The following is a 25,150-nucleotide window of genomic DNA, read 5'->3' on the forward strand; positions in this document are numbered from 1 at the left end:
TCTCAGAGCGGGCGGAGCGGCGCCGCCCCTCGCGGCACCTCCCCGACAGCCCTCGGCGCCGCGCTGGGCATGCTCAGTCGGCAGGGCCGCTTCAGCTCTTGGAGTAGGAAGCTTGGGCTCTCCGGCCGAAAGGAGCCGCGGCGGGGGGAAAATGGAGCCCTTCACGGATGGTGAGTGGGCGGCCAGAGGAGCCAGGGCCGGTACCGGTGCTCTCTGGGGCCCAGAGGGTCGTGGGCAGTCGTGACACGCGAGGTCGAGCTGCAGTCGCCCCCGCCGCGGTTTTCCCGCGAGCGTTTGGAGGCGGTGGAAGGGGACCGGGGGAGGCAGTTCGAGGCTCGGGGGAGGGGGCGGGCGGCAGCGGTCGCTGGCCGGGGGCTGGCGTGAAGGTCAGCGCCGCCGCCTGCCCCGGGTGGGGGCGGTGTCGGGTGCGGCCGGACCCCACGCTCCGCTGCGCGCCCAGGTGGGCGAACAGCAAAGTTTGGGCTGCTGTGCGCAGAGGAGGGGGCAGCGGGAAAGTTGGCAGCCTGGGTTTGCTCCGGGTGAAGGGGGTGTCGGCCATGGCTCTGGGGCAGGAAGGGTTAAACCGCGACCAAACCCAACTTCTGTGGCGCGCTGGGAGCTGTCCCCCCCGTCCTTCAGCGAGTTGCTGGTGTGACTTTTCCTAATAGGACGGGGTGGGGGCTTGGCAGGTTAATTTAGTGGAAGGAAGAGAAACTTGCGGAAAGGCTTGATCACCCCTGCTGGGTGCCGAGGAGGTTCCTGCCGGCATTGCCACCCTCCCGTCTGTTGCGGACGCACTCCGCAGGGCGTTCAAGCCTCGTTTCCCTGGCTCCCGAGAATGTCAGTTTTTCAGTCGAAGACTCATTAAATATCAAGGGTCCGTCACGGTGATAGCACGGTGTGACTTGAGGCAAGAGTCAAAGCAGGAGCCTGCAGGATGTTCTGCTAACAGCCACAGCCCTTTACTGAATGGAGCGAACAAATCCCACCCTACTTAAAATGATGGCTTTTGTTTGGACCAGAAGTGCCAGAGTCACAGTGTAGGGGTGAGATGTCTTACAGTTTGCGGCGTTGAGTAAATGGATTCCCTTTTGGGATAGAAAGTAGGAAAACTGCCAGTAAGGGAGAATTCACACTAAAATGAGAGGGTTCACTTTCTAGTTGACATGTGTTTTCCTGCGGGTGGTTGGTTACTTAAGATAGATATCAGTAGTTTGTCGCATTAATAGAAGACAAAATCTATCCCTGTTTGGGTGGGTCCGTTGCCACCCAGGAGACAGAGACGTTGTCCAGTATGTCCTAAACCCTAGCCAGACTTTGTTGTATGCGGTGTTTCATTCATGGGACTGCGAACTACTCATTATATTCTCCCTGTCCCTAATTCAGGATGCTTTATTCTACTGCCATCTTCCTGTCTGTACTGTTTAATTAGGCTTAATGATGACAACTTTAATTCTGAATTTTCTTTCTCATTCAGGTTCTATTTGTAATTACTAAGGCTCTAAGAATAGTCTGGTAAAGTTACTAAGAAAACTAAGGAAGATTTGAGCTGAAAGGAAGCTTAGAGACGATCTAGTATTTTGGTATAGAATATGTTTAATACAAATCCTTAAATCCCTTCCAGTGAGTATTCCAAGGCTTTTTCTTTGTTCTAGGTAGAAAGCTTGGAGATTCCATGTTTGTAGGATTTTAAACGAGAAGTTTCCTCTAAATTAAAAAAAAAAAAAAAAAAAACACACAAGGCTGAATCACCCAGTTGGTCAAGATTATTGCTAGCTGATTTGGTGAACCTGTGCCTACAGAATTAAAGTACATTCTCAAGTCTTAAAATTGGGGCCTTTTCTCCCATCTTAGAATAGTTTTAGAATATGCTCCTCTAGATGTGAATATTTGCAAATTGTCACATTTGGGAGGGCAGTGGAAAAGCCCCAGAGAGGAGAACAAAAAAGAAACAATGCTTCAACTTTCATGTAGGAAATTGGATTTCTAATCCTTTCCTGTCTGTCTTCCAGATTTTTCAGACTCTGTGCTGGAGACAGTTTAGCAATGCATCATTTTAGTTAATGTATTAATCACTCCTTATCTAGCGTCCTTTAACAAGGAGAATAGAAACTACAACATCTAAAGTCAACAAGAAATTAGGTCCTAGCAATTTGAGGTGCTTTTCAGGTTTAAGGTGGACTCATTATTTATTTCAGAACTTTTGAAGAATAACTGTAGAATTTTCTAGTGTCTTCAAACAGGACAGGGTATAGTGTAAAGTATGTTTATCTTTGTACTTAATCCTTTTGAGTACAAAGAATAGGTACATCTAATTCTCCCATAGGTCTGGGTGTTCTGGTGCAGAGTATTCCATTACCCATAGAATTTATTATTGCAGGATTTATCAAGTTTGGTGTGGGCTTTTGTTACACATTTATTCTCTTTTAATAAAATTGTCACCACTTACATTTTCTCATATATGCCTGTATATGGAGAGAGGTGTGAGAGCTTAATAAAAAAGTTTCAGTAATTTGGGACCCACGTATCTTTCAGTTAAAATCTTGTCAATGATTTCACCGCCTGAAAAAGGGTAAATTTGTAAAGGAGGCAAATTTAGTTTGTTTTGCTAATTTGGTTTTCAGTACTCATCTGTTCCAGTAAGGCTTTTTCTACTTTCCGTGTTTTCTGTCAAAAGTTGCTTCAGGTATGACTCATTTTTCTTGGACCCTGCTCTCTGCCTGCTGATAATGGATTTATTTGATGACCATCCTATGTTAACCTGTCGAGGTAACACACTGCTGTAATCCATTTAAGATGCACATCTCCAGAAAGGGCTTACAAGGAGGTACCTTATTGCCAAGAATTTCTATTTGGCTCAGGAGATGTTTTTGGTCTTGCCCTTGATGGGGACTCCTGACTATTATGCTGAAGACTAGATATCCAGTCTGGCTTTGGATCTTTGGTGCCTTTTTTATGGGGAGAGAAATGTGCTGGACTAGTACTCAAGATTGGTTTGGTAGTAACTATTATGTTCTGTTAGGCAGGTAGAAGTGAAACTGTTAGGGAGCAGTGATTGATATATTACCAAAAACCAAACAAAAAATAGATAGCAACTCTAGAGGTCTTTTGATAGATGTACTAGATTAGGGCAAGTAATTATTTGATGACCACCTAGTTTTATTTGTTCTCATTTGCATGCAGGGTTGGGGTATTTTAGAGTAATTTAAATTTATGTTAAGGAATGGAAATACAGAGCTCACCCTCAGAATCTGATTGAGGAGGTCTGAGGTTGGGTCTAGGAATCTGCACTTCATTTTGAGCATACTAGAAGTATTCACCAGAAGGGAGCTTTTGAGAAGTTTACTAGATAAGCAAATTCTGTATGTATATATTTGTGTGTATATGTGTGTGTGTATTTTTAAATGCTTTCTAGTTTGTGGTATGGCCCAAAGTAAATCTTCAGAGGGTGGAAAAGGATGATATTTGGAAGCTCCAGCACTGAAAACATAATTTAAACAGTTTTTTTTTCCCCAAAGCCCCCAATAATCACTTTAGTACTACAGCCTTGTGCATAATCAAACAAGGGGCACTTTCCTGTCTTATAAAACTATTTTTTGTTGTTGTTATCAGATTGGCATTCAAATGCAAGTATTTCCCAACTTCCAAAATGGGAAGTCTGGACAACTAATTAGATATTCATGGATTGTAAGGCAGTATAAAATTGTGATTTCACCTTTTTAATCTTACAAATAACATTTATCCTATAGGTATGCATTTGTTTTAATTTTTTTTTTTTAGCAACTATCAAAAATGTGAGCTTACCACATTCTGTTCATATACAGTTTTCTTTTGTTCTGTGATAACTTACCATATTGAGAAAAAAACGTTAAAAATGGAAGATAATAGTTTCTCTATATGATGGGATATAAGTTAAATTCTGCTTTTATCCTTCTGTCTTAAGTATTTATTTCAGTTAAGGGAAATAGGAGTGTACTGGATTCGAATGTTAACATCATTTAATAGTATAAGGTTGAGGCTGTAACTAGAAACCAATCCAGTTTTTAACTGGAAAGCAGAGGTGGAAAAGTCCTTCACTTTACATAACAACTTCCCCACAAAAGTATCTTGAGACAAGATAAATAGACAGCATATTTTAGAAATAGTTAAAACCAGTGATTATCATTTATCTGTAGATGATTCTTGAGAACTCAGTTTCAAAGAGATAGAACCATAAAGATTGGTTATAAGAGGGCTTCCTTGGTGGCGCAGTGGTTGAGAATGCTTGCCAATGCAGGGGACACGGGTTCGAGCCCTGGTCTGGGAAGATCCCACATGCCGCGGAGCGACTCGGCCTGTGAGCCACAATTGCTGAGCCTGCGCGTCTGGAGCCTGTGCTCCGCGACAAGAGAGGCTGCGATAGTGAGAGGCTCACGCACCGCGATGAAGAGTGGCCCCCGCTTGCCGCAACTAGAGAAAGCCCTCGCACAGAAACGAAGACCCAACACAGCCAAAAATATATAAGTAAATAGATAAATAATTTTTAAAAAAAGATTGGTTATAAGGAAATTATCATATAGAAAATAAGCAAGGGGTGATTTCCTCCTCAGTAATTCAGTCAGACACCATTTTTGAAATGCCTGTTTACAGGTAGATTTTCTGCTAGGCACAGTTACAGAAAGCCCCACAAACCTGCTATCAGTTCATGCTAACCTCAATAAGAGAAATGAAATGGAATAATCTAGTTTTATTTTCATGCTAATATGAAAATAATAGAATATAGAAGAATATGAAAATAATAGAATACAGAAGAAGAATATACAGACTTATAATTATGAAATAAATGTACAGGATTGTCTTTATAACCTGTTCATATAACATCTGTCAACAATAAGTTCACATTTCTACTGATTAAGTGTAACACTCCTGTTAGAAAACAGCCTCATTTTGACTCTCTCTGTGAAAATGTTAGGAGATTGAGATATAGAGGAGTTTAGCCAGAGTTACCCCAGAAGTTGGGATGGAGCTAAATCAGGCCTGTGGTTCTTGGCATTTGAGGCGAGGAGGACAGTGCAGCCATGTTCTGTTAATTAGCAACCACATGTCTTGAAAACTGTAGGAGGTTGGAGTTGGAGCTAATGCCACTACACTTTTCCATAATATCATTGGAGCAAGCTGAGAAACAGGTTTTTTTTTTTTTTAATTTGAATTCCTAGATATGTGCCTTTTAAGAGTGTTCACTGGAAACTAGGGATGGGAATGAGGGAAATTTTGGAGCCCTTGGTGGTACAGCTCCGTTTTTATCCAGTGGTCTTTGTAGAGAAGGCTGCTCATTGCCCTGGTGTTTCTGTGCAGTAAATGTGACAGTAGGAGTTCCTGTGTCTATGAGAGAGTGGTCAGGATTCCCCTGTAACCTGATTCATTGTTGTAATCCATTTGTGATTATCCTGGGAGTGCCTGTAGGACTCTGAATCCAGAGATCTTTGGGGGAAAATTGGGACTTCAGAGAATTAGTGATGAAGGTGAGAGCTATGTTGGGATTTAAGGTAAGGAGGAAGCTGATAGGCAGAGATTTTCAAAATGGTCATACCTTGAGCCTTGCCAGTCTTTGGCTTGGTAATGAGTCTCTTTTGGAGAGTAGGACACTGTTGTGTGAGGTTGAAAGATAGAGTCAAGGTTGGAAAGGGGAAGTAGGTGGGTCTGGTTGGACAAAAGGAATGGAGGGGTGAGGGGATGAATGAGTTAAGACTGGCATTTGGAGGCCCTAGAAGGAGATAGAAAACATTTGCCATGAGTTTAATCATACTGTGTACTTCTCTTTCCTAGTCAGAAAGGTCATAGTTACTTGTAAGTTGGTACTGTTCACTTTCCTGAATGTTTCAGATTTCAAGAAAAAAAAAAATACAGAGTACTGTTGAGCCGTTGACCTTGTGGGACCATCGTGGTGGCAGTCACTTTTCTTTATTGCCTGGTTTTGTTTCACCTTTCTACTGATGCTTATGGTTGAACAATGAACCAGTTTTTTAAAAATTCCAACATTGCATCTAAACTAGAAATCAGTTCATTTTCCAAATAAAGAAAATTTAGGCTTCCAAGGGAGTTTGAAAAAGCAGTGGAGAATCAAGTTCAAATGTAGAAGACCCTTTGAAACTCTTTTCCTTAATGAAGGTCCTCCTGGGAATTCCTCCCACTTAGTTAAAGAATGAAGTCACCAAAACAAAACTCCAGCCAATTGTCTGGACTTCTGTAGATTTGGGGATTGGATGGTCCAGAGTCTTCTCCAGACCTCTGGTGCTATTGGGGGAGGCCAAGCCAGAGATCTGGGAGGAAGGGTGTTTAAGGAGGTTTTCTCATGTTCTACAGGGAGAGCTTCATAAGCTGGGAGAACAGGAGAATGGGAAGTGCATTGAGAGAACTGGTACCTCTGTGGGTTGGATGTGCTCCTTTCCTTCCTGGATCTCATAGCAAATGATGACCAGGACTGTGTGGTAGTGTTTCCCAGACAACTGCCTCAGGTGTCATTTGGTGCCATAGAGGAACTTTCTGGCGGGTAAGGAGGCTTTGGATCACAGCTGAAATTGTTATTTTATAAGATTTAAAACAGTTGTTAGAATATTCATCACCTCAACAACATTACACCATTCCAGAATTCTGTTTAGAGGAAAAATGGAGTTTAGTGGGAGTGATTAAGGAGAGCTAAATGTTTAAAAGATCTTTCTTTAAGTTGGTATTAGTAGTGTGATTTGAAGACAGAAGTAGTATAATATTTGTCTAGTTTCTTCTTGTCCCATAATTGTCAAAAGGGCCTCAATGGTTAAGTAAGGCCCTTGGGGCTTGATGGGAGGAACTAGCGTGTCCTAGATACATTAAGATCATGCCTGTAAGTTTGGGCTGGTTTCCCCTTATACTTTTAGCAGTAGTTTCTCCACTCTTTAAACGCTTAGTACCTAAACGTTTTGGGGCACTGACATTGTCCTTTCAGTATCTAGATTGGACACCTAGATTAAGAAAACAGCTCAAACTGAGGGTAGAGTGTTGGGTGTTTGTGGGAATAAGAAATGCATTGCTGTTTAAAACTGCAGCCTCACTTCCATCTGCATCCATACAAGCTACCGAGATGCTTAGTAATTTTCCATTTGGAGGAAGCACACAGGAAAATAATTCAATGTAGGAAGGAGGGTCTAGTGTGACTTGGAGATTAGATAAAAATCATAGTGTGCCGAGTTGGATAGAAATAAACGCACATTCACTAGAGTGTGGCTAGCCTAGAGTGCAGTAGTTCATTGCAGTTGGGTACATAGTTCTGTTGTAATTAATTGCCAATTTGGGAAATGCTATTGAGATAAAGACTTGAAGAATTCATACATAGAAGCCCTTCTTGGCAAATAATCAAGTGACAATAACTATTGGTAGAAAAAATGTGGTTACAATCCCAGACTTATGAATAATCACTATTTTTAAAAAAAATAGGTTCATGATAATCAAACTGACTCTCAGTAAGTTGTATATTGACGGCAAAGTTTTTGCTGTAGATTTGGTACTATCATTTACTTTGTGTTTTATCAATCTGATGGAGAAGTATTTCAGAATTATCAGTAAAATAATTATTTGTTCAAATCCATCTGAGATCAAGTCTAGCAAATTTATTCACCAACTGAGGTATTATCTAACTCATAAGCATTCTGTATATTGAAGAGTTCTTATAAACTTCTTCTGCAGGTCTCATGCAGTGATATGAACTCTCTGTTAAATCACTCATAATAGACACTCATAATAAAACTCATAATTTATTATGCTGAATGCCATTTTTCATGTTAACTAAGGAGTTATGCAGTTAAGATTTTTTTGAAACAATATCCAGGTAGTTGATGGAATTAAAGATAAACTTTTTAGCGTTAGATTTTACAAAGGTATGTAACTTTGCCCGAGGGATTAATGAGCATAAATATTTAGTCATCAATGACATGTTCAATTACTTTTTATAGCTAAATCTTTTTAAGAGGTGCCCTGAGGATTGTCAAGGACTGTGGGACCTATGTTATGAGGAAAGATTTTTAGAAATATTTTGTAAGATAAAGATTATAAGTTTGGCTGGAGGACATATTTGATATAAATATAAACATTAGCATAAAATAATTAGCCTAGAAAAGGAAAAGAAAATTGAAAATTAAGCTAAAATAATTTTATTTTCCCCACAAGGATATCGGCTAACTTTTAAGTGACTAAAATGGCATATCTTTATGTGAATTCTGATCATTGTCATAATAATAAATATAAGGATAAAGGAACTAAATGCTCTCAGTATTCTGAACTGGTCTATTTTTAGTCCATGGACTATTATGTTGCACTGTTAACTTGATGCTTTTTGGTGTCTTCTAGCCAGAATTGTTTAACTAGATTATTTCCTCTGTGGAATTGACACTGTTTTTGAGTGCTATTCAGTAGAATTAAATGGTTATTGTTAGACACTTGTACATTATCGTAAATTTTATATTTTCTCTTGGTTCTATATTAATTCCACTGTGGATAACAACCAGAGAAAATAAATGCAGAAATATATAGTACAAAAAATTTTGAAGAAGATGAGTGCTTTGGGTTTAATTGTTTTTCACTGAAACCAGGTAGTGCTGGGGTTCAAATCTACTTAATTATTTTCTTCTCTTTTTTGTTGTTGTTATGTTCCCCTTTTTTTCATTTTGAATTTCTTCCTGTTTACATCCTGCTAAGAATTTTTCTTCACCTCTTATTTTTATCACCAAGATTAAAAATATAACAAACCAAAATTAGTTTTCCGTGTCTCCTTGCTGCATTCTTCTGCATTGGGGAGTCAGGAGTGGGGGTCAGAGAAGAAGCATACTGTGAATATTTTAATACAAATTTTCTTGCATAGCATTTTAGACTACCTCAATTAACAGATTTTTTTTTAATTTGTCTTTGACACATCCCCACTTAACTCTTTTTTAAAAGATAATAGTTTTTAAAAAGATATACCCTCAAATAAATACCTTCACTGTATGCTAACTTAGTCCAAGCTTTATTCTTAAAGCTGGAGTACAGTATGAATGCAGAATGGTCTCTGCCCTTGAGGAGCTTACACTCCAGTAGAATTAATTTTTTTTAAAGGTATACGGATGCACAAATCAGTACACTCTCTTCAAAGACTATCAGACTTTGAAAAGGACAGGTCCCATCCCACACCATTTTCCTTGGGTACATTTGGTTTTGTACTTTTATTTCTTTTTTTTTTTTAATTTAATTTTATTTTTTATACAGCAGGTTCTTATTCATTATCTATTTTATACATATTAGTGTGTATATGTCAATCAGTACTTTTATTTCTTCATTTTGGAGATCTGTCCATGAATCTACCTCATTTCATAAGACTACTGCATAGTGTAGTGTAATAGTGAAGAGCAGGTCAGACTGCTGCATTCAAATCCTAGCTCCTCACTCACTAGCTCTGTAATTCTTATTTAAGGATATTACCGAGATGTTTTAATATCTTTAGTTAAAAAACTAAAATATGCACAGAAACTCAAAAATGTTTCTGATATTCACTGAAGTTTAAGATACATGATGGTTTGGCATATTCCAGCCATGGTGAGATTTTGAAATGGTGAACATATGGTATGTCTTGTATCTTGTTTACTAAAGGCTTGAGGCTAGTATAAGGGAGGATTCTTTCCATTTCATATTTATTAACAATTATTATGCATTTGTAACACTTTCAGGGAAGTGTTGCCTAACTAGAGGAACTACTCATTTCTACACCCAATTTAATTCTGGCTTAGGTGTGTTCTTCCTGTTCCTTCAAGCAAATGTAATATGCACCACCTCATTATTCATACAAGTAGAACTTATTTCAGTCTTAGGTATTATATATATTTTGTCTGTTAGGTGGGGTTGAAATAGTGAGGAATTAAAGACCAAAAGGGGTAGTGTTAACATGAGGATATAGAATAAACGTACTTCGTTTACTGGCAACAAGGCCTACAAATATCATAGGCGTCAGGAATGCAAACAAACATGTCTATAATATAGTGTGTATTTAAATTCATACCTATTTTGTTATGTTTCCTCACAGGAAGCTTACTAAGAAGCTAGTTTTACTAGTGAATTTGTATTTCTGCTAGTGACAGTGACACCCTTATTTTATTATTATTTTTGCTGAATAAATGTAACTTGGCAGCAGCTTTTGGCTCTAAGAATCTATTATGAATTATGGCAGTTTACCTCCTTACTTCAACACTGCCAGGAGGCTCTGGGTCTGGTTTTTGTTTGTTTTCCTCACAGAGATAACATTTTGAACTTCTGAAACATCTAAGGTAGTGATTTTGATCAAACATCAAGGTAAAGGATGTAAGGAATAATCCTTCAAGTGTTTGGTGGCTATATGGATGGATTGCATGGGAACGAGGAGAGGTATTCCTCATCTTGGGCTATAATTGCCCCTGGGATACCTCAGGGTTAAGAAGATAGTGTTTTCCCACAGGAATAAGTTACTGGAGTCCACATTTATTCCCAGGGATGCTCAAAGAAGCATAAAGTATGTTATGAAAGCAGAGGTACCACTAGTTTAGGATTCATTTTCTCTGGTTAAAACCACATTTTGAATTCTGTGTAAAGAACATACATGCTTGTTCAGCCAGGAACTGTCAATTACATTTAACAGATTAAAAACACAGTTCTCTTGTATTTGGTTGCTACTAGAGTTGGCACCTAATATAATGTTTCATACATATTGGATATTCAGTAAATGTTATCTAAGACTAATATTACATCAAACAACTAAAACATTTAAATAGGAATTTTGTTTTGTTTGTGCTCTTTTAATTCGGAGGTTTTTTCTTTTATTTTTTGCAGGTAAAGTTGAATGTCAGTGCTCTTCCTTTTTCTATAAATATCTCTATAACAAATAGAGTAATTTCAAGGCACTTTTTTTGAATATTCTTATCAATGTTCATTCAGCTTCCCTTTCCATTGAAATGCATTTTGAGCACTTGCTGTGTTTCAGACCCTGTGCTTTGTACCGGGAAGATAGTGCTAAATAAGACGTGGTCCCCGTGTTTGAGGGGAGGGAAGATGATGCTTAGAGAGAGGGTGTCTCTTATTCTGAAGCATTTTCAAAATCAAAATTAAAGAATGACCCAACATTTTCCTCCCTTGTCCTTTCATCTTCTCTGCCTTTTTCATAGCTAGAGAGCTGCTGTGCATTTGAGACCAAAGTGGTGCAGTTAAATCAATTTCTTTTCCTGCAGTGCTGTAGGGCCTTCTGGCTGACCTGCCATTGGGCTATTTTGCCCTTCCTCAGAGAGCCACAAAAACAATTACCAAGCCAATTAGATTTGACTTTTAGAAAGGAATTTCCTAATATCCAAGAATTGGTAAGAGGCATGAATTGGTTATGCATAAGCATTCAGGTGGCCTTAGGGCAAGAGTAAAGGAGGTGAAGCTGTGTCATGGCTGTCAAGTAGGTAAAGCCATTGACAGGCAGGGCTCTCTTGACAAAATAGAATAACTAATGGTATGAGTTAGTTATAGTAGGAACTGAAATATGAAAGCATGAATTTTAGACCTGACAGTAACCAGTAGGAAAAAATGTGGATGTTTCTGTCCTGATATTAATCAAAGGTAAAAAAATAGGTGACATTTTGAGAAGAACAACACTTAAAACATCTGCTTAGTGGCCATGTAACATAAATAATGGTGTGTGAACTGTAAAGACATTTATTCAACATCTCCTTCCCACTTAAAAAGTCTCCTTTTCCCCCTCTTACTCAGTATATTTATGGAGTGCTCTATATGGAAACAGAGTACAGGCAGGGTACCACAGACTGGGTAGCTTAACAAAAGTTTTCCTACAGTGTGAGGGTTAGGAGTTCAAGATTAAGATGCCGGCATGGTTGGTTTCTGGTGAAAGTCCTCTTCCTGGCTTGCAGATGACTGCCTTCTTGCTGTGTCCTCACATGGCCTTTCTTCTGTGTGTGTAGAGAGCACTGGTGTCTCTTCCTCTGATCAGAACACCGGTTCTGTCAGCCTGCTCTTATGACCTCATTTCACCTTAATTACCTCCTTAAAGGCCCTGTCTCCCAAAACAGTCACACTGGGGATTAGTGCTTCAATATATGAAGCTGGGGGCGGGGGAGGAACAATTCAGTCCATAACAGGCAGCCTTCGTTTTGGACAATTTTGTTTACCTCAAGGTAAAGAAGGTTGTGTTTTTTCATAGGGACAAATTATTGAAGTCCACATTCCTGCCTGAGGATGCTCAAAGGAGCATATATGGTTAAATTCAAGTAGTTTTTTCTGGACCCAGGAATCCAGGATGATCCAAAATCCTTTGTCCCTTCCAGCCCTACTATAGAGTGATTCAGACCTTCTATATTTACTTTCCTTACTTTATGTGTTTACTCTATATACATTTTCTAACAATATACTGAGACGTCCATGCTTGAATCAAGATGTCTGGCGAGTTTGGGAATTTTTTTCTTTATCTTTGAAGGCACAGTTACGCTTCTCAAACTTTTTCGTCTCAGGACCCCTTTTATATACTCTTAAAAATTATTGTGGACCCCTAAGAGCTTTTGTTTGTGTGGGTTATGTCTCTAGATACTTACCATATCTGGATACTTAGAACACTGAGAGATTTTTTTTAATGTTTATTAACATATTTCATAATAACAATAAAAAGCCTTTTACATGTTAACATAAATAACGTTTTTAATAAAATAACTATTTCCAAAACAAAAATATTAGTGAGAGACATTATTTTACATTGTTGCAATTTGTTTTAATGTCTGGCGTGACAGAAGGCAACTGGATTTTCATATTTGCTTCTGTGTTCAGTCTGTTATATAAAGCGTCATGTAGCCTATGGAAAACTCCACTGTACACTCATGAGACAATGGGCATGAAAACAGCAAATAACATCTGAATATGAAAATAGTTTTGACCTTGAAGACCAGCTGAAAGAGTATCAGAAATTCCCAGGGGTACCCATACCACATCTTGAGAACTGTTACTCTAAACGTTAAACCTGTTTTTTATAGAGACTGGGGTAGAATACCTTAGGAATCCACAGCAGGTAGAAAGTGGGGCTGTTGGAATTGGGCAGCAAGTTTCTTAAGACAGATCTAGGTCACAGGAAAAGGAAATGTTCTAGCCAGGCATATCTGACAAACCACACATCAGATGCCTTTGTTATTTGAGTATTCTACCGTCATTTATTTCATCCCTGGATGGTTCTAAACTAGGGAGGACACAGAATTATTTAAAATTTTTTAATTAGCTTTAAAAAATAATAACTGATTTTATCTATTTTCTGTTTATACCTGAAGGGTTTTCTTCTTTTTTATTATTAAAAAAGAAAAACAACTTGATTGTTATTTTTTGGTGGTTGCCAAGCCATGATGTTCCATTTGGCTCAATCATTTTACATTTATTAGTTCCTATCAGATCTATCCATTTATTGAAGTATAGTTGATTTACAATATTGTGTTAGTTTCAGGTGTGCAGCAAAGTGATTCAGTTTGTTTTATATATATATATTTCAGATTATTTTCCATTATAGGTTATTACAAGATACTGAATATAGTTCCCTGTGCTATACAGTAAATCCTTGTAATTAACCTATTTTATGTATAGTAGTGTGTATCTGTTAATCTCATACTCCTAATTTATCCCTCCCCCCCTCCCCCCTTTTCCCTTTTGGTGACCATAAACTTGTTTCCTATGTCTGTGAGCCTGTTTCTGTTTTGTAAATAGATTCATTAGTATTATTTTTTAGATTCCACATGTAAGTGATATTATATAATACTTGCCTTTGTCTGTCTGACTTACTTCACTAAGTATGATTTTCTTTAGATCCATTCATGTTGCTGCAGGTGGCAATATTTCATTCTTTTTTATGACTGAGTAATATATATACCCATATATATATATCCACCACATCTTCTTAAACCAGTTGTCTGTTGATGGGCACTTGGGTTTTCAACAAGCTGCCCCTCTTTCCCAAAACCCTCTCCCTCCAGCATACACATAATATGGAAATATCATTTAACTTCTCAGTCCTTTGGTGATTTCTTAGACTTATCTTAATTTTGATGAATTAAAGTCCTACAAGGTTAAGTTTAATTATTTTTTTCTACTTGTCCTGATCTACTGAGTCCAGAATGATAGAAAATCCTTTGTCCCATGCCTGTCCCACCATAGAATGATTTAGACCTTTAAGAGAACTAGAATCAACTCTCTTTTTTTCTCTGGGTTCTTTGGGGCCATGAATGACTAGGATTGATCTACTTAAACTATCTTCCCCTTCAAAAAATATCTGTACCCACCATGTTCATAGCAGCATTATTTTCTGTAGCCAAGACATGGAAACAACCTAAATGTTCATCTGTGGATGAATGGATAAAGAAGTTGTGGGGTGTGTGTGTGTGCATGTACGTATATGTATATATGTATGTATATGTGTGTATATATACACATGCACACACACGCAGTGGAATATTATTCAGCCATAAAAAGAGGAAATCCTACAATTTGCAACAACATGAATGGACCTAGAGGCTAAGTGAAATAAGTCAGGGAAAGACATATACTGTATGATCTCACTTATATATGGAATCTAAGAAAGAAAAAAAACAAACGACACACAAACACACATCAAACTCATAGGAAAAGAAATCAGATTTGTGGTTACCAGAGGTGCAGGGGAGGGGGAGGGGAAGTTGGAGGAAAGTGAACAAAAGGTACAAACTTACAGTTATAAGGTAAGTAAGTACTAGGGATATAATGTGCAACATGATGACTGTAGTTAAGACTGCTTTGTGATATACAGGAAAGTTGTTAAGAGAGTAGATCCTAAGAGTTCTCATCATGAGCAGAAATTTTTTTTTTTTTATTATATCTATATGAGGTGATGGATGTTAAATAAACCTATTGTGGTAATCATTTCACAATATGTGTAAATCAAACCATTATACTGATACCTTAAATTTACACAGTGATGTATGTCAATTATTTCTCAATAAAACTAGGGGAAAAAACTGTCTTCTCTTTCTCTACCCACCAAATAAGACATATGGTGAACTGTGATGAAATACAGACACGGACATCCTGGCATGTGCATGTATGTTAAGCCAACTGAACTTAAAAGTTCTGTAAAACTTCTGTAAAAGTAGATGATATACCCACCCATCCTAACCCATCTATTTAAAGTACCTTGAAATATTTGTATACTTACTAACATTATAGAGAATTAGCCCTTCACTGTGTTCGTGTTTATAGTGTCAGGAATATTTTTGAACAGAAGACCTTTTATGGTTCCTTTGGGTTAGTGGACAAAAAATAATTGTGGAACAAAGGCCTGGAGTGTGGCATGTGAATGTGCAGTAATTGTTCAAATGAATAAGCCTCTCAGATTGGTCTTTGTATAATTAAAATCAGAGTACCGAAATGTTGTATATTCCTGATTCTTGGTGTTACATTTTTTAAAGTCAAAGAAAATAAAATCCCTCCCTCTTTCCCCATTCCTAGGCAACCACTGATCTGTTTTCTCTCACTATAGATGAGCTTACATTTTCTAGAATTTTACGTAAATGGAATTATATAGATTTTACATAAATGGAATCATATGCTGTTGTTTTTGGCCTGGCTTCTTTCACTCAGCATAATTATTTTATTTTGAGACTCATCCAACTAATATCAGTAGTTCCCCCCCCCTTTTTTTTTGCTTTTTTTATTGCTGAATAGTATTCCATTATATGAATAAATCATAATTTGTTTATCCATTCACCTCTTAATGGACATTTGTTTCCAGTTTTGGATTATTATAAATCTCCTGTGATCATTCAAGTACAAGTCTTTGTGTAGACATTTGTTTTTGTTTCTCTTGGGTAAATACCTAGGATATGATTGGTTGGGTCATCTAGTAGCTGTATGTTTCAGCTTTTTAAGAAACTGCCAGCTGTTTTCCATACTGGTTTTACCACTTCACATTTCCATCAGCAGTGTATGATAATGCTTATTCTTCACATCCCTGCCAAAATTTGGTATGATTAGTCTTTTTAATTTTAGCCAATCCAAATGGGTGTGTAATGGTATCTCTTTGGTTTTAATTGGCATTTCCCTGATGACTACTGATGTTAAGCATGTTTTCATGTGTTTTTTCGGCCATTAGTTCATTTTCTTTTGTGAAGTGGCTGTTCAAATCTTCTGCCCGCTATTTGAGTTGTAAGAGTTCTTTATGTATTCTGGATACTAGTTTATGCAAAGATATAAATATATTTGTGTACTGTATGTAACATATGTATCATAGGTATTGTACAAACATATATAATAGTTCCACATATATAAAAACACTAAAGACTATCATTTTCTGGTCTCCATAGTTTTTTGTTAAGAAATCCATGGTATTTGAATTGTTGTTATCCTATATGTAATATGTCACTTTTTTTTTTCCTAGCTGGTTTCAAGTTTTCCTTTACTTTTGATTCTTAGGAATTCAATTGTGTCTTGGCTTGGTTTTCTTTGGACTTAGTCTTTTTTGATGTTCATTGAACTTCATGAATCTGTAAATTTGTGTCTTTCACTATATTTACAAAGTTTTGGGCCATTGTTTCTTTGGATAATATTTTTGCCCGAGTATTTTATTTTTTTCCTGTAATTCTGGGACTCCAATTACATATGTGTTTTTAGTTCTTTTGATATTTCCTAACGGTATTTGAGGCACTGCTTATTTTTTCTCAATCATTCGCTGTCTGTTCTTCAAATTGAATGATTTCTGTTTATCTTTAGGGAATGTTTACTGTCTGCTATGAGAATCATAATTAAAACTGACCTTCAGTTGAGCTTCTAATCCCCTGAAAAATAGCTGGAGTTAACAGCTGCAGCGAAACTTGGTTCAATGAATAAATCTAAACTATAACTTAAAAAAAAATCCTATGCAGTATGATTTGTTGTAAACTTTGTTGTTAATTGAAATGCATTTTTAAGCAAATTGGCCAAATTATGAGGTACAGGGGTATCATTTCCTATATTGGTACTCTTATCATCCAGCACACTGAGTTCTATGTCCCAACAAGCTTCAGTGCAGTTATTTTTTCCCAGTGATGACCGTATGTTACGTCTAGTCTTTGTAAGAAGATGGGAAAGTAGTAAAATGTGTTAGAAATATTTGCATCAAAAAACAAATTTTAAAAATTAGTAAAGTTTCATCACTTAGCCAGAAAATGCCTATATTAGTAATTATACAGATTCTCTCATCTCAATGATCGTGTTTTACTGTACCAGGATTCAACTAGTACTACAGGGAAAAAAGGAGACACACACAGATACATTTTCTCAAAAAATCAACTACAAGGATGACATGAGAAATTTCTCCAAAAATATAATTTTTCAATACATATCGATCTCTGTTTTGTCTGAGATCAGGATGAAACCATGCTGCTCAGTCTTGAACTGTCAGCTTGTCTCTTCCTTTCAATGACTTTTATTCTTCTGGTTTGGTCTTAAAGTCTTGAGAATTCATTTTATCGTAAATTGTAAAAACTGATTAAAAAAATTATTCTCTTTGTTCTTTTTAAAGGAAAGAAGGATATCTAGATTAGCGTAATAACTTGTAGCATCTTGTAGACTTGTTATTTTAGTTGATGAGTGCTTGGACAATGTTAAGATGTTGTATTACCTAGAAAGGACTCATTAAAAAAAAAAAAAATGTCTCCCACAGTGCAAGAACACATGACTTCTCTGAGGTTGCTTAACCATTTCCGTTAAGTCTGAGAAAGTGGTTGTTTTCAAAATCACCCAGCTGAAATTTGGGTAGAACTAAACTTAGCTGAACAGTTCTGTGGGTTAAGATCACTTATTGTTTCACTTCCACCTTCCTGTAGAAAAGTTAAAGTTTAAAAATTAAAAAAAGAAATCTCCTTGGTTCCAGTCATTTTTGCTAATCAGCTAAATGACTTTAGACAAAAGTTCATTGTTTTATCTGTAAAACATAGTAGGCTTAGAGGATCTCTAAAAAAGCTTCTGTTTTTCTGAAATAGCAAACAATAAAGTTTCAGTAAAATGAGCACGCATTGTTTTATATTTGGATAATTTCATAATCATAATGGGCAGGGGGAGGGAGGGAGTTCAACTTACTGCCCATAATGGAATAGTAATACAGTGAATGCAGTTGGACAAAATCAAACAGCACTCTTTGAGTACCTACTAAGTGCTGGCTCAGAGAACTGTGGAACCACAGTGCCATTGTCTGACATTGTTGTGTTAATCTCTGAGGCCATCCTGAACCTCAGCTCTTCAGCTCTGATCTAGAGGTGGCTCTGTGATCACCCTTGCCCAACTCCAGAGGCTGTGAAGACATGCAACATGTCCCTGGCACAAGGAGTCTGGTTTGACACTCCTCGGCTACTTTAAGTTATGTCACATGGTGCTGAAGGGTTTAGCTACTGCAGTTCAGAAAAATGTGAGTTTGGAACTCGGTGCCACTTCCTAGCAAGTTCTTCACCTCCCTGACACTTCTTCATCCATAGAATGTTGTGGGGATTAAATTAAATGAGATGACACATGTAAAATGTTGATTACATAATACAGAAAACTAATAATTATTGAGCACTTACTGTGTGCTAGGCTCTGTTCTAAATGTTTTACACGTATCTCATTTAATTCTCACAACTCAGTGAGATAGATACTGTTATTATCTCCATTTTACAAATAAGCAAACTGAGCTTGGAAAGATGAAGTAACTTGCTCAAGGTTACACAGGAAATGGCAGAGCAGTCTGGATCCAGAGACATTCTTAACTACTCCGCTGTGTTCAGCCCATTGCTAGCATGTGCTAAACCCCTCAGTGAATGTTGAGTTTTATCATCATCATTATTGGTGGTGGTGTTAGAATGGTGGGTGGTGATTGTGAACTTGGTTTTACTTTTTTCAGTGTCTAACCTGGTCCTGTTCTGGGACACCAGGCAGAGCAGCCTCACATCCACTGATGAGGGAGTGAGAAACTATGTGAAGTCAGGTATATCAAGGCCCTTGGGCTTTGGAAGAAAAGACCACAGCTGCACACAGGATTTTTGTATAAAGAATGTGAAGTGTTCTGAATACCCAGTGTTCCATTCTCTCCTTATGTGTCTGAGTTGAAATCTAAAATAACCATGAGGCCCTGCATATGTTCCATTTCAAAGATGCCAGAGAATCATAGAACTAGTATGTACAATATAATCTTAATTTTGTTTTAGGAGGATAAATTAGTCTATAAGAATAGTACATCCAAAACATGAATAGTATACTATGTGGATGCTGGGTAAATTAGTCATCTTTTGCTGCATAATAGATCACAGAACTTAATGGCTTAAAACAGCAACCATGTATTTGCTCATGATGTTGTATGTCAGCAATTTGTGCTGGGCTCAGCTGGATGTTTCTTCCACCGTTCTTGCCTGAGGTTACTTGTAGCAGCCATCATCTGGAGCTTAATTTGGAGCTGGAAGATTCACTCCCATATCTGACAGTTAGCACTGTCTGTTGGCTGGGCTTCTTTTTCCATGTGGTTCCTCACCCACAAGGAGGCTAGCTCAAATTGCTTCTAATGGGGCTCCCAGGTCAGCAAAAGAGAAATAGTGAAAGCTACAAGGTCTCTTAAAACCTGGGATTGGAAATTTTACAGTGTTGCTTCTGCTGCATTCCATTGCTTAAAGCAAGTTACAAGGCCAGTACAGATTTAAGGGTTGGAGATACAGACTCCGATTTCTAATAGGAGGTCCCATGAGAGATTAATAGCAAATTCTATCCTGGTATCCAGGTTTGTCGATTTCACTATCTAGGGCCATTTCTAAGACACCTCAACAGTGTTGACAATTTTTCATTAATTTAATAAATTAAATTGACAGATTAAAACATGATCTGTACATGTTGGAAGGTGTTTCCTGTTTTCTATGTATAAAAAGTAGAAAATATAAATAATAAAAACACCCAATATACCTATAACTCCACCTTTCAGATATAACCACTGACATTTTTATTTACAGTGTGTCCAGCAAGATGAATGTTCATTTAAAATTCTATAACCTGCCTCTTAATACTATATTTTGAACACCTTTTCAAAGGTGTTCAACGGTGTAAAATAGATGTAAATAATTTTTATGTATGCATAATACTTTATTGGGTGTGAATACACCTATCCCCTGATGTTACACATATAGGTTTTTTCCTTTTTCTTGCTATGTAAACAAAACTACTGTAAACACTCATATACATATGTGTCTGTGCAGTTACTCTTAGGAGAAATTCCTCTTGTGGAGTTACTTGTTCAAAGAATGTATTTTAGGCTTTTGACCTGTATTGATGAGACATGATTTTTCAAATTACCTGGTTTAAACTCACTAATGAGTATAACATTGCAGAGCTAGGTTCTTAAGTGTTATAGTAAAATTGTTCTTTAGACGTTCACAAGTAGATGCATACATTATAGTTTGTGTTTGGGGAAACAGATGTGTGCTCTTGACTGTCAGGATGAACTCCTAGGTGTGAGCCTTAGACTTATATCAACTTCCCTTTAACATGATCTCAAACATAATGAATAATTTTTAAAACCTTGTTAAAAATGGAAACCATAAAGAAAACTACATTCCTTTAGCATTTCAAGTCAAAATGTGTAAACTTAGTTGCTAATAACATCTTATCAGCTAAAGCTTTTATTTTGCATGTGGGTCCACTGATTAGAGTTCTACTTCCATCTTCTTCCATATGTATGTGCTACCTGTGATACATCTGTCATTTCCAGGTCCTTTTTTTTTTTTTTTTTTCAAGTGGTTTGAGAACTTAAACACTTTGGAGCCTGGGGTAAACATTTTTCTAGGACACCCTCTCGCCCAATCTTTTTTGTTTTTCTTGGCTAATACTTAATTTGGCAGCAGTGTTAATTCTGGGGACTCGCCTTTGTAGGGTCTTTCTGGTGCATAGCTCAGTTTTCATAGGAACAATTTTCTTTTTGTATTTTTTTCATTTAATGCAATACTTAATTATTGCATAACTGTAATTATAATGTTAACTAGCATAAACTGACTTGCGAGCAGACACTAATTCTTGGTGTCTGCTTTGGTGGGGGAATAAGTGCTTGAACCTTCTAGAGAGTAGCCCTTTAGTTGGAGATATTCAGTGGGCACTTGGCATCAGAAAATGTTGCACAGAGGGAATGGGGAACGTTGCTTAATTTGGAGTTTTATTAAGTGGGCATAGGTTAAAAGAACATATACCTTGTTTGTTGAGGCAGAAAATGTCCTTCCTTTACTGAAGGAAATGACTCCTCCCTCATTTTTTAAATCTTGTTTTACAGTTAAGGTTTGTATTAAACTTCAGGTGTTTATTTGTTCCTCTTGTTGATCCTTTACATTAAATTCTATATCTGAAGCATTTCACGGTGGGATTCTTTATGTGCTATGGCTCTTGTTTCTGTTTGGTACTCTCCTTGGTCTTTGGCATTCTCTGGCAAAACACCTCCTTTTCATTTTAAATGTTCTCCTTGATATTTAAAATAATGTACTTCATAGCTGCAACATTAAACTAGCAAGTAGTTCATCTTCTTTACTCCTTCCCTGTAGCAATGAAATGTTGATTTTTGCTCATAGGACCACAAAACTGCACAGAAAAATAGCAGCTGTGATTAGACTCAGTAAATATAATGCAGTGTAGAATTTGAAAGTGGTAGAAAATTTATGGACTGAATGTTTTAGTTTGGTAACGTAAAATCAGTGTCTGTGTAATGCTGCCTTTTAGGTTATTTCAGCCAGAAAATGTTGGGCATTATATAAGTTTAAATTGCCTTCTTACAAATTGTAGCTGTCATTGGATATCTGAGTTTTATTGTGTAAGCGCAATTATAGCAAATGAGTGTGGCCTTTAGATACACTTAATCCCTAGGGATATTTTGGGAAGAGTTGTAGTGTCTTTACAATCAAGGCAACCATTTGACAAATGTCTTAGGAGTCAGATGACTTAAAATGTAAAACCTGTGTATTAAAATCTCTGAGAATCAGATACAATTATCTGAAGTTATCCTGTTCCACACTGGCTGACGTCCTCTATGGACATTGCTGTTGCTGAGCCTAAAAGACATCAAGAGGTCAGAGTTGTTGCTTATGCTGTCATTTGATATTTATGGTATAGAAGACAAAATGAGGTTTCCAGACTCTTCTTCTTTTATGAATTTATTTACTGATATGTGCCAGGAGTGACATTTATGCATCATATTTTATAATAAAAGATGTGAGGGGGGAAATTATACTGATGGCTCTTCAAGAGAAATACTAGTGTGCTTGGCTGAAAAGTAGAAGATACATTTATTTGCTTATGATTTTGAAACTCCTACCCTAATTATGTAATATGTTAGCAATAAACTATTAACGTAGCACTAAATAATTTGCATAGTGTTATGACCCACTTACTTCATTTGACCCTTAGGATAAAGCAGACAGGGAAGTTGTTATTCGCATTTTAACAAGGAGGAAAGTGAGGTTCCAATAAGTGGTGGAGCCAGAGCTAGAACCCCCAGCTTCTCTTCACTATACTTTATGCCTCCTAAACCATAATTGATTTAAATTATATGCTGGCTTTGAGGAGTGAAGAGGAAATGTAGTCTGTAGAATCAATGTCCAGTAAAAATGAAGTGCAGTGACTCAGAGCTCATAATCACTGAAGTACTACTAAACCTAGCCTCATAACAGGTGTTAGAGAAGGACTTCCTTAACCTCATAGCTAGCATATTAATCCTGTCTTATGCCAAGCTTCAGTAAACCTGGGTTTAGCTCTCAAAGTGTTTATGAACGGACATGGATGTAATTTTCTTTAATACTTCATTTTAATGTGTTGGGTACTGCTGCTTTGATTTCAACATTTATTGCAGCCTTCTTCCCTGCTAGGTACCAGGCATACAAAGATGAATGAGGTAAGAGCCCCTCCCTGGAGCAATTATCTAAGTGTGAAGCAAAATTTAAAATTATAGTTCACTTACGCAGAAATCCTCCTCTCTATAGGATAAACGAGGCCTTGAAAATTTTCTAAACCTTCTCTTCCTCAACCTGTAATTCTTTGCTGAGCAAAAATTTACCAGGATTAAAGTGTATTTTAGAAAGTATATGGAACAGGTTTTGGAACTTAGTATTTCATCCTAAATGTGAGAGGCTATGTAAGCGTGTAGTGTGCACAACTTCCATTTTCCAGGTTTGAGAGGCTGCAGTGACTCATCACTGGGGAGTGATTGTTTGGATCTCTCGCTGTAGCCTCTGTGGGCAGGGCAGCCAGCATAATTAACACTACACAGTCTAATAATAAATAAAACGTTATGGACAATGGCTACCAAGAAGCAAGCCTGCACTGGATAATCTTCCAAGTTGGCAGGATTACTTTAGAGAGATGACCAGATAATGTCAGGTTTACTATAAATCAAGCTGCTTTTCCTAGATTGTCCATGGAGTTACCGTTGAGGGGGCAAAGAATATCATCTGTGGAGGTCTCACTGGGTTAATTTTTTCAGGGCTCATTTAAGCATTTTATTATTGCAGTCCTTCTAACCTTTTCATCCTAAGAGAACAGTTAGGCATCTTAGTTTTTATACTATTTTAAAATAGTGTACTATTTTAGGGAGGGTAGTGGAAGAGGTCAGAGTAGGACATTTGTTGAATTGATTTTAAAAAGCTGAAAGAAACTAGGGATTTGAAAAGATTACATTGGACTACTGTATTAAAGAGGCAGAAAAGAGAGGCCTTTGGGCTAAGGAGAGTGGAGAGGTTGGGATACGGGTACGAAGATGAAGTGGCCACACCAGCCATGCGTGTTTGAGAGAAACTGAGATGTTTGCAACATGTGATGGTCTCACATATGGGTCAGAGGCAGAGCAGGCACTGTGCATGGTGGCTGTGTGTCCTTTCAGGATTTGAGGAAGCATCGCTTAGAGCCAAGGACTGACTTAGTTTATATAGAGGTTTGGCCATTGGGTCACTGAGATTCAGAACAAAGGTGCTAGCTATGAAGATTCCTTTCACATAACTGTAACCTGAACTACTGCAGGATGGTTATATTTCTGCATAATGAGACCCAGAGTTGTGATTACCCTAAATGAAGTGAGCACTTTAAAGCAAATGCTTAAAAATGAGGCCAGTTTTTTTTTTTTCTTTTGCATTTTCCTATTGAGAAGTACTCAGTTAAAATTTTAAATGGAAACTTAAAATAAAAAGGGATTTCCCTTTTTAAGAAAAAATGTACAAAAATCTAAATACAGAAATAGTTAAGTATAGTTTTTTGCTTAAGAATATTTTACTTTTGAAGAGATCATAAGAGGTTTCCTTTAAATAGTACCTCTCTAATCCATTTTAAATACTAGGATTTACCACTGTGCCCCCGCCTCAAAGAAAAAAAATTCCCTAGTTTTTTATTTAAGAGGAAGGGTAGAACATATGTTTTTTCTAAATTTGGGTGTAGCTAGCATTATCACTGGCTAAATGGTTTTGTGTTTGCCAGGTCTTCTTGAAAGAGGGACAGAGATGTAAGACTGTTGGGCTCTCTGCCTGTAGCTTAGGAGCTAGTTCTGATCTGTCTCTGTAATGCAACTAGACTTTTGAGGAGGAGTAGAATTTCATCTTGGAGATCCACCAGGACTTGATATATGTGGATTTTTAGGCCAGTTTCTGGGAAAATATGAATTAGAGCCAATAACACTGGTTTCTTGCCCTCCACCAGCATGTTTTGTTTAATTTTCTATTGTTTCTCTGTTTTCTATTTCATTGATTTCTGCCCTTTATTATTTCTCCTTCTTACTTACGTTTAATTTGCTATTCTTTCCTAGCTTCTTAGGGTGGAAACTTAGATCATTGATTTTAAACCTTTTTCTTTTTCTTTTTTTTTTTTTTTAACATCTTTATTGGAGTATAATTGCTTTACAATGGTGTGTTAGTTTCTGCTGTATAACAAAGTGAATCAACTATACATATACATATATCCCAATAGCCCCTCCCTCTTGCGCCTCCCTCCCACCCTCCCTATCCCACCCCTCAAGGTGATCACAAAGCACCAAGCTGATCTCCCTGTGCTATGCGGCTGCTTCCCACTACCTATCTATTTTATATTTGGCAGTGTATATATGTCCATGCCACTCTCTCACTTCATCCCAGCT

General features: G+C 37.4%; 1 protein-coding gene across 1 annotated transcript in view; it reads left to right on the forward strand.

Annotated features, from left to right (window-relative positions):
* Nucleotides 1–25,150, forward strand: part of LNPEP (leucyl and cystinyl aminopeptidase) — a 106,572-nt gene continuing 81,422 nt past the window's right edge. Inside the window, exon 1 of the mRNA XM_059916820.1 lies at nucleotides 1–170. Coding sequence (XP_059772803.1) covers nucleotides 152–170 — 19 coding nt within the window. The 5' untranslated portion in view covers nucleotides 1–151. The remainder of the gene's footprint in view (nucleotides 171–25,150) is intronic.

This window comes from Balaenoptera ricei, chromosome 3 (genome assembly GCF_028023285.1).
Source record: "Balaenoptera ricei isolate mBalRic1 chromosome 3, mBalRic1.hap2, whole genome shotgun sequence".
Taxonomy (NCBI): Eukaryota; Metazoa; Chordata; class Mammalia; order Artiodactyla; family Balaenopteridae; genus Balaenoptera; species Balaenoptera ricei.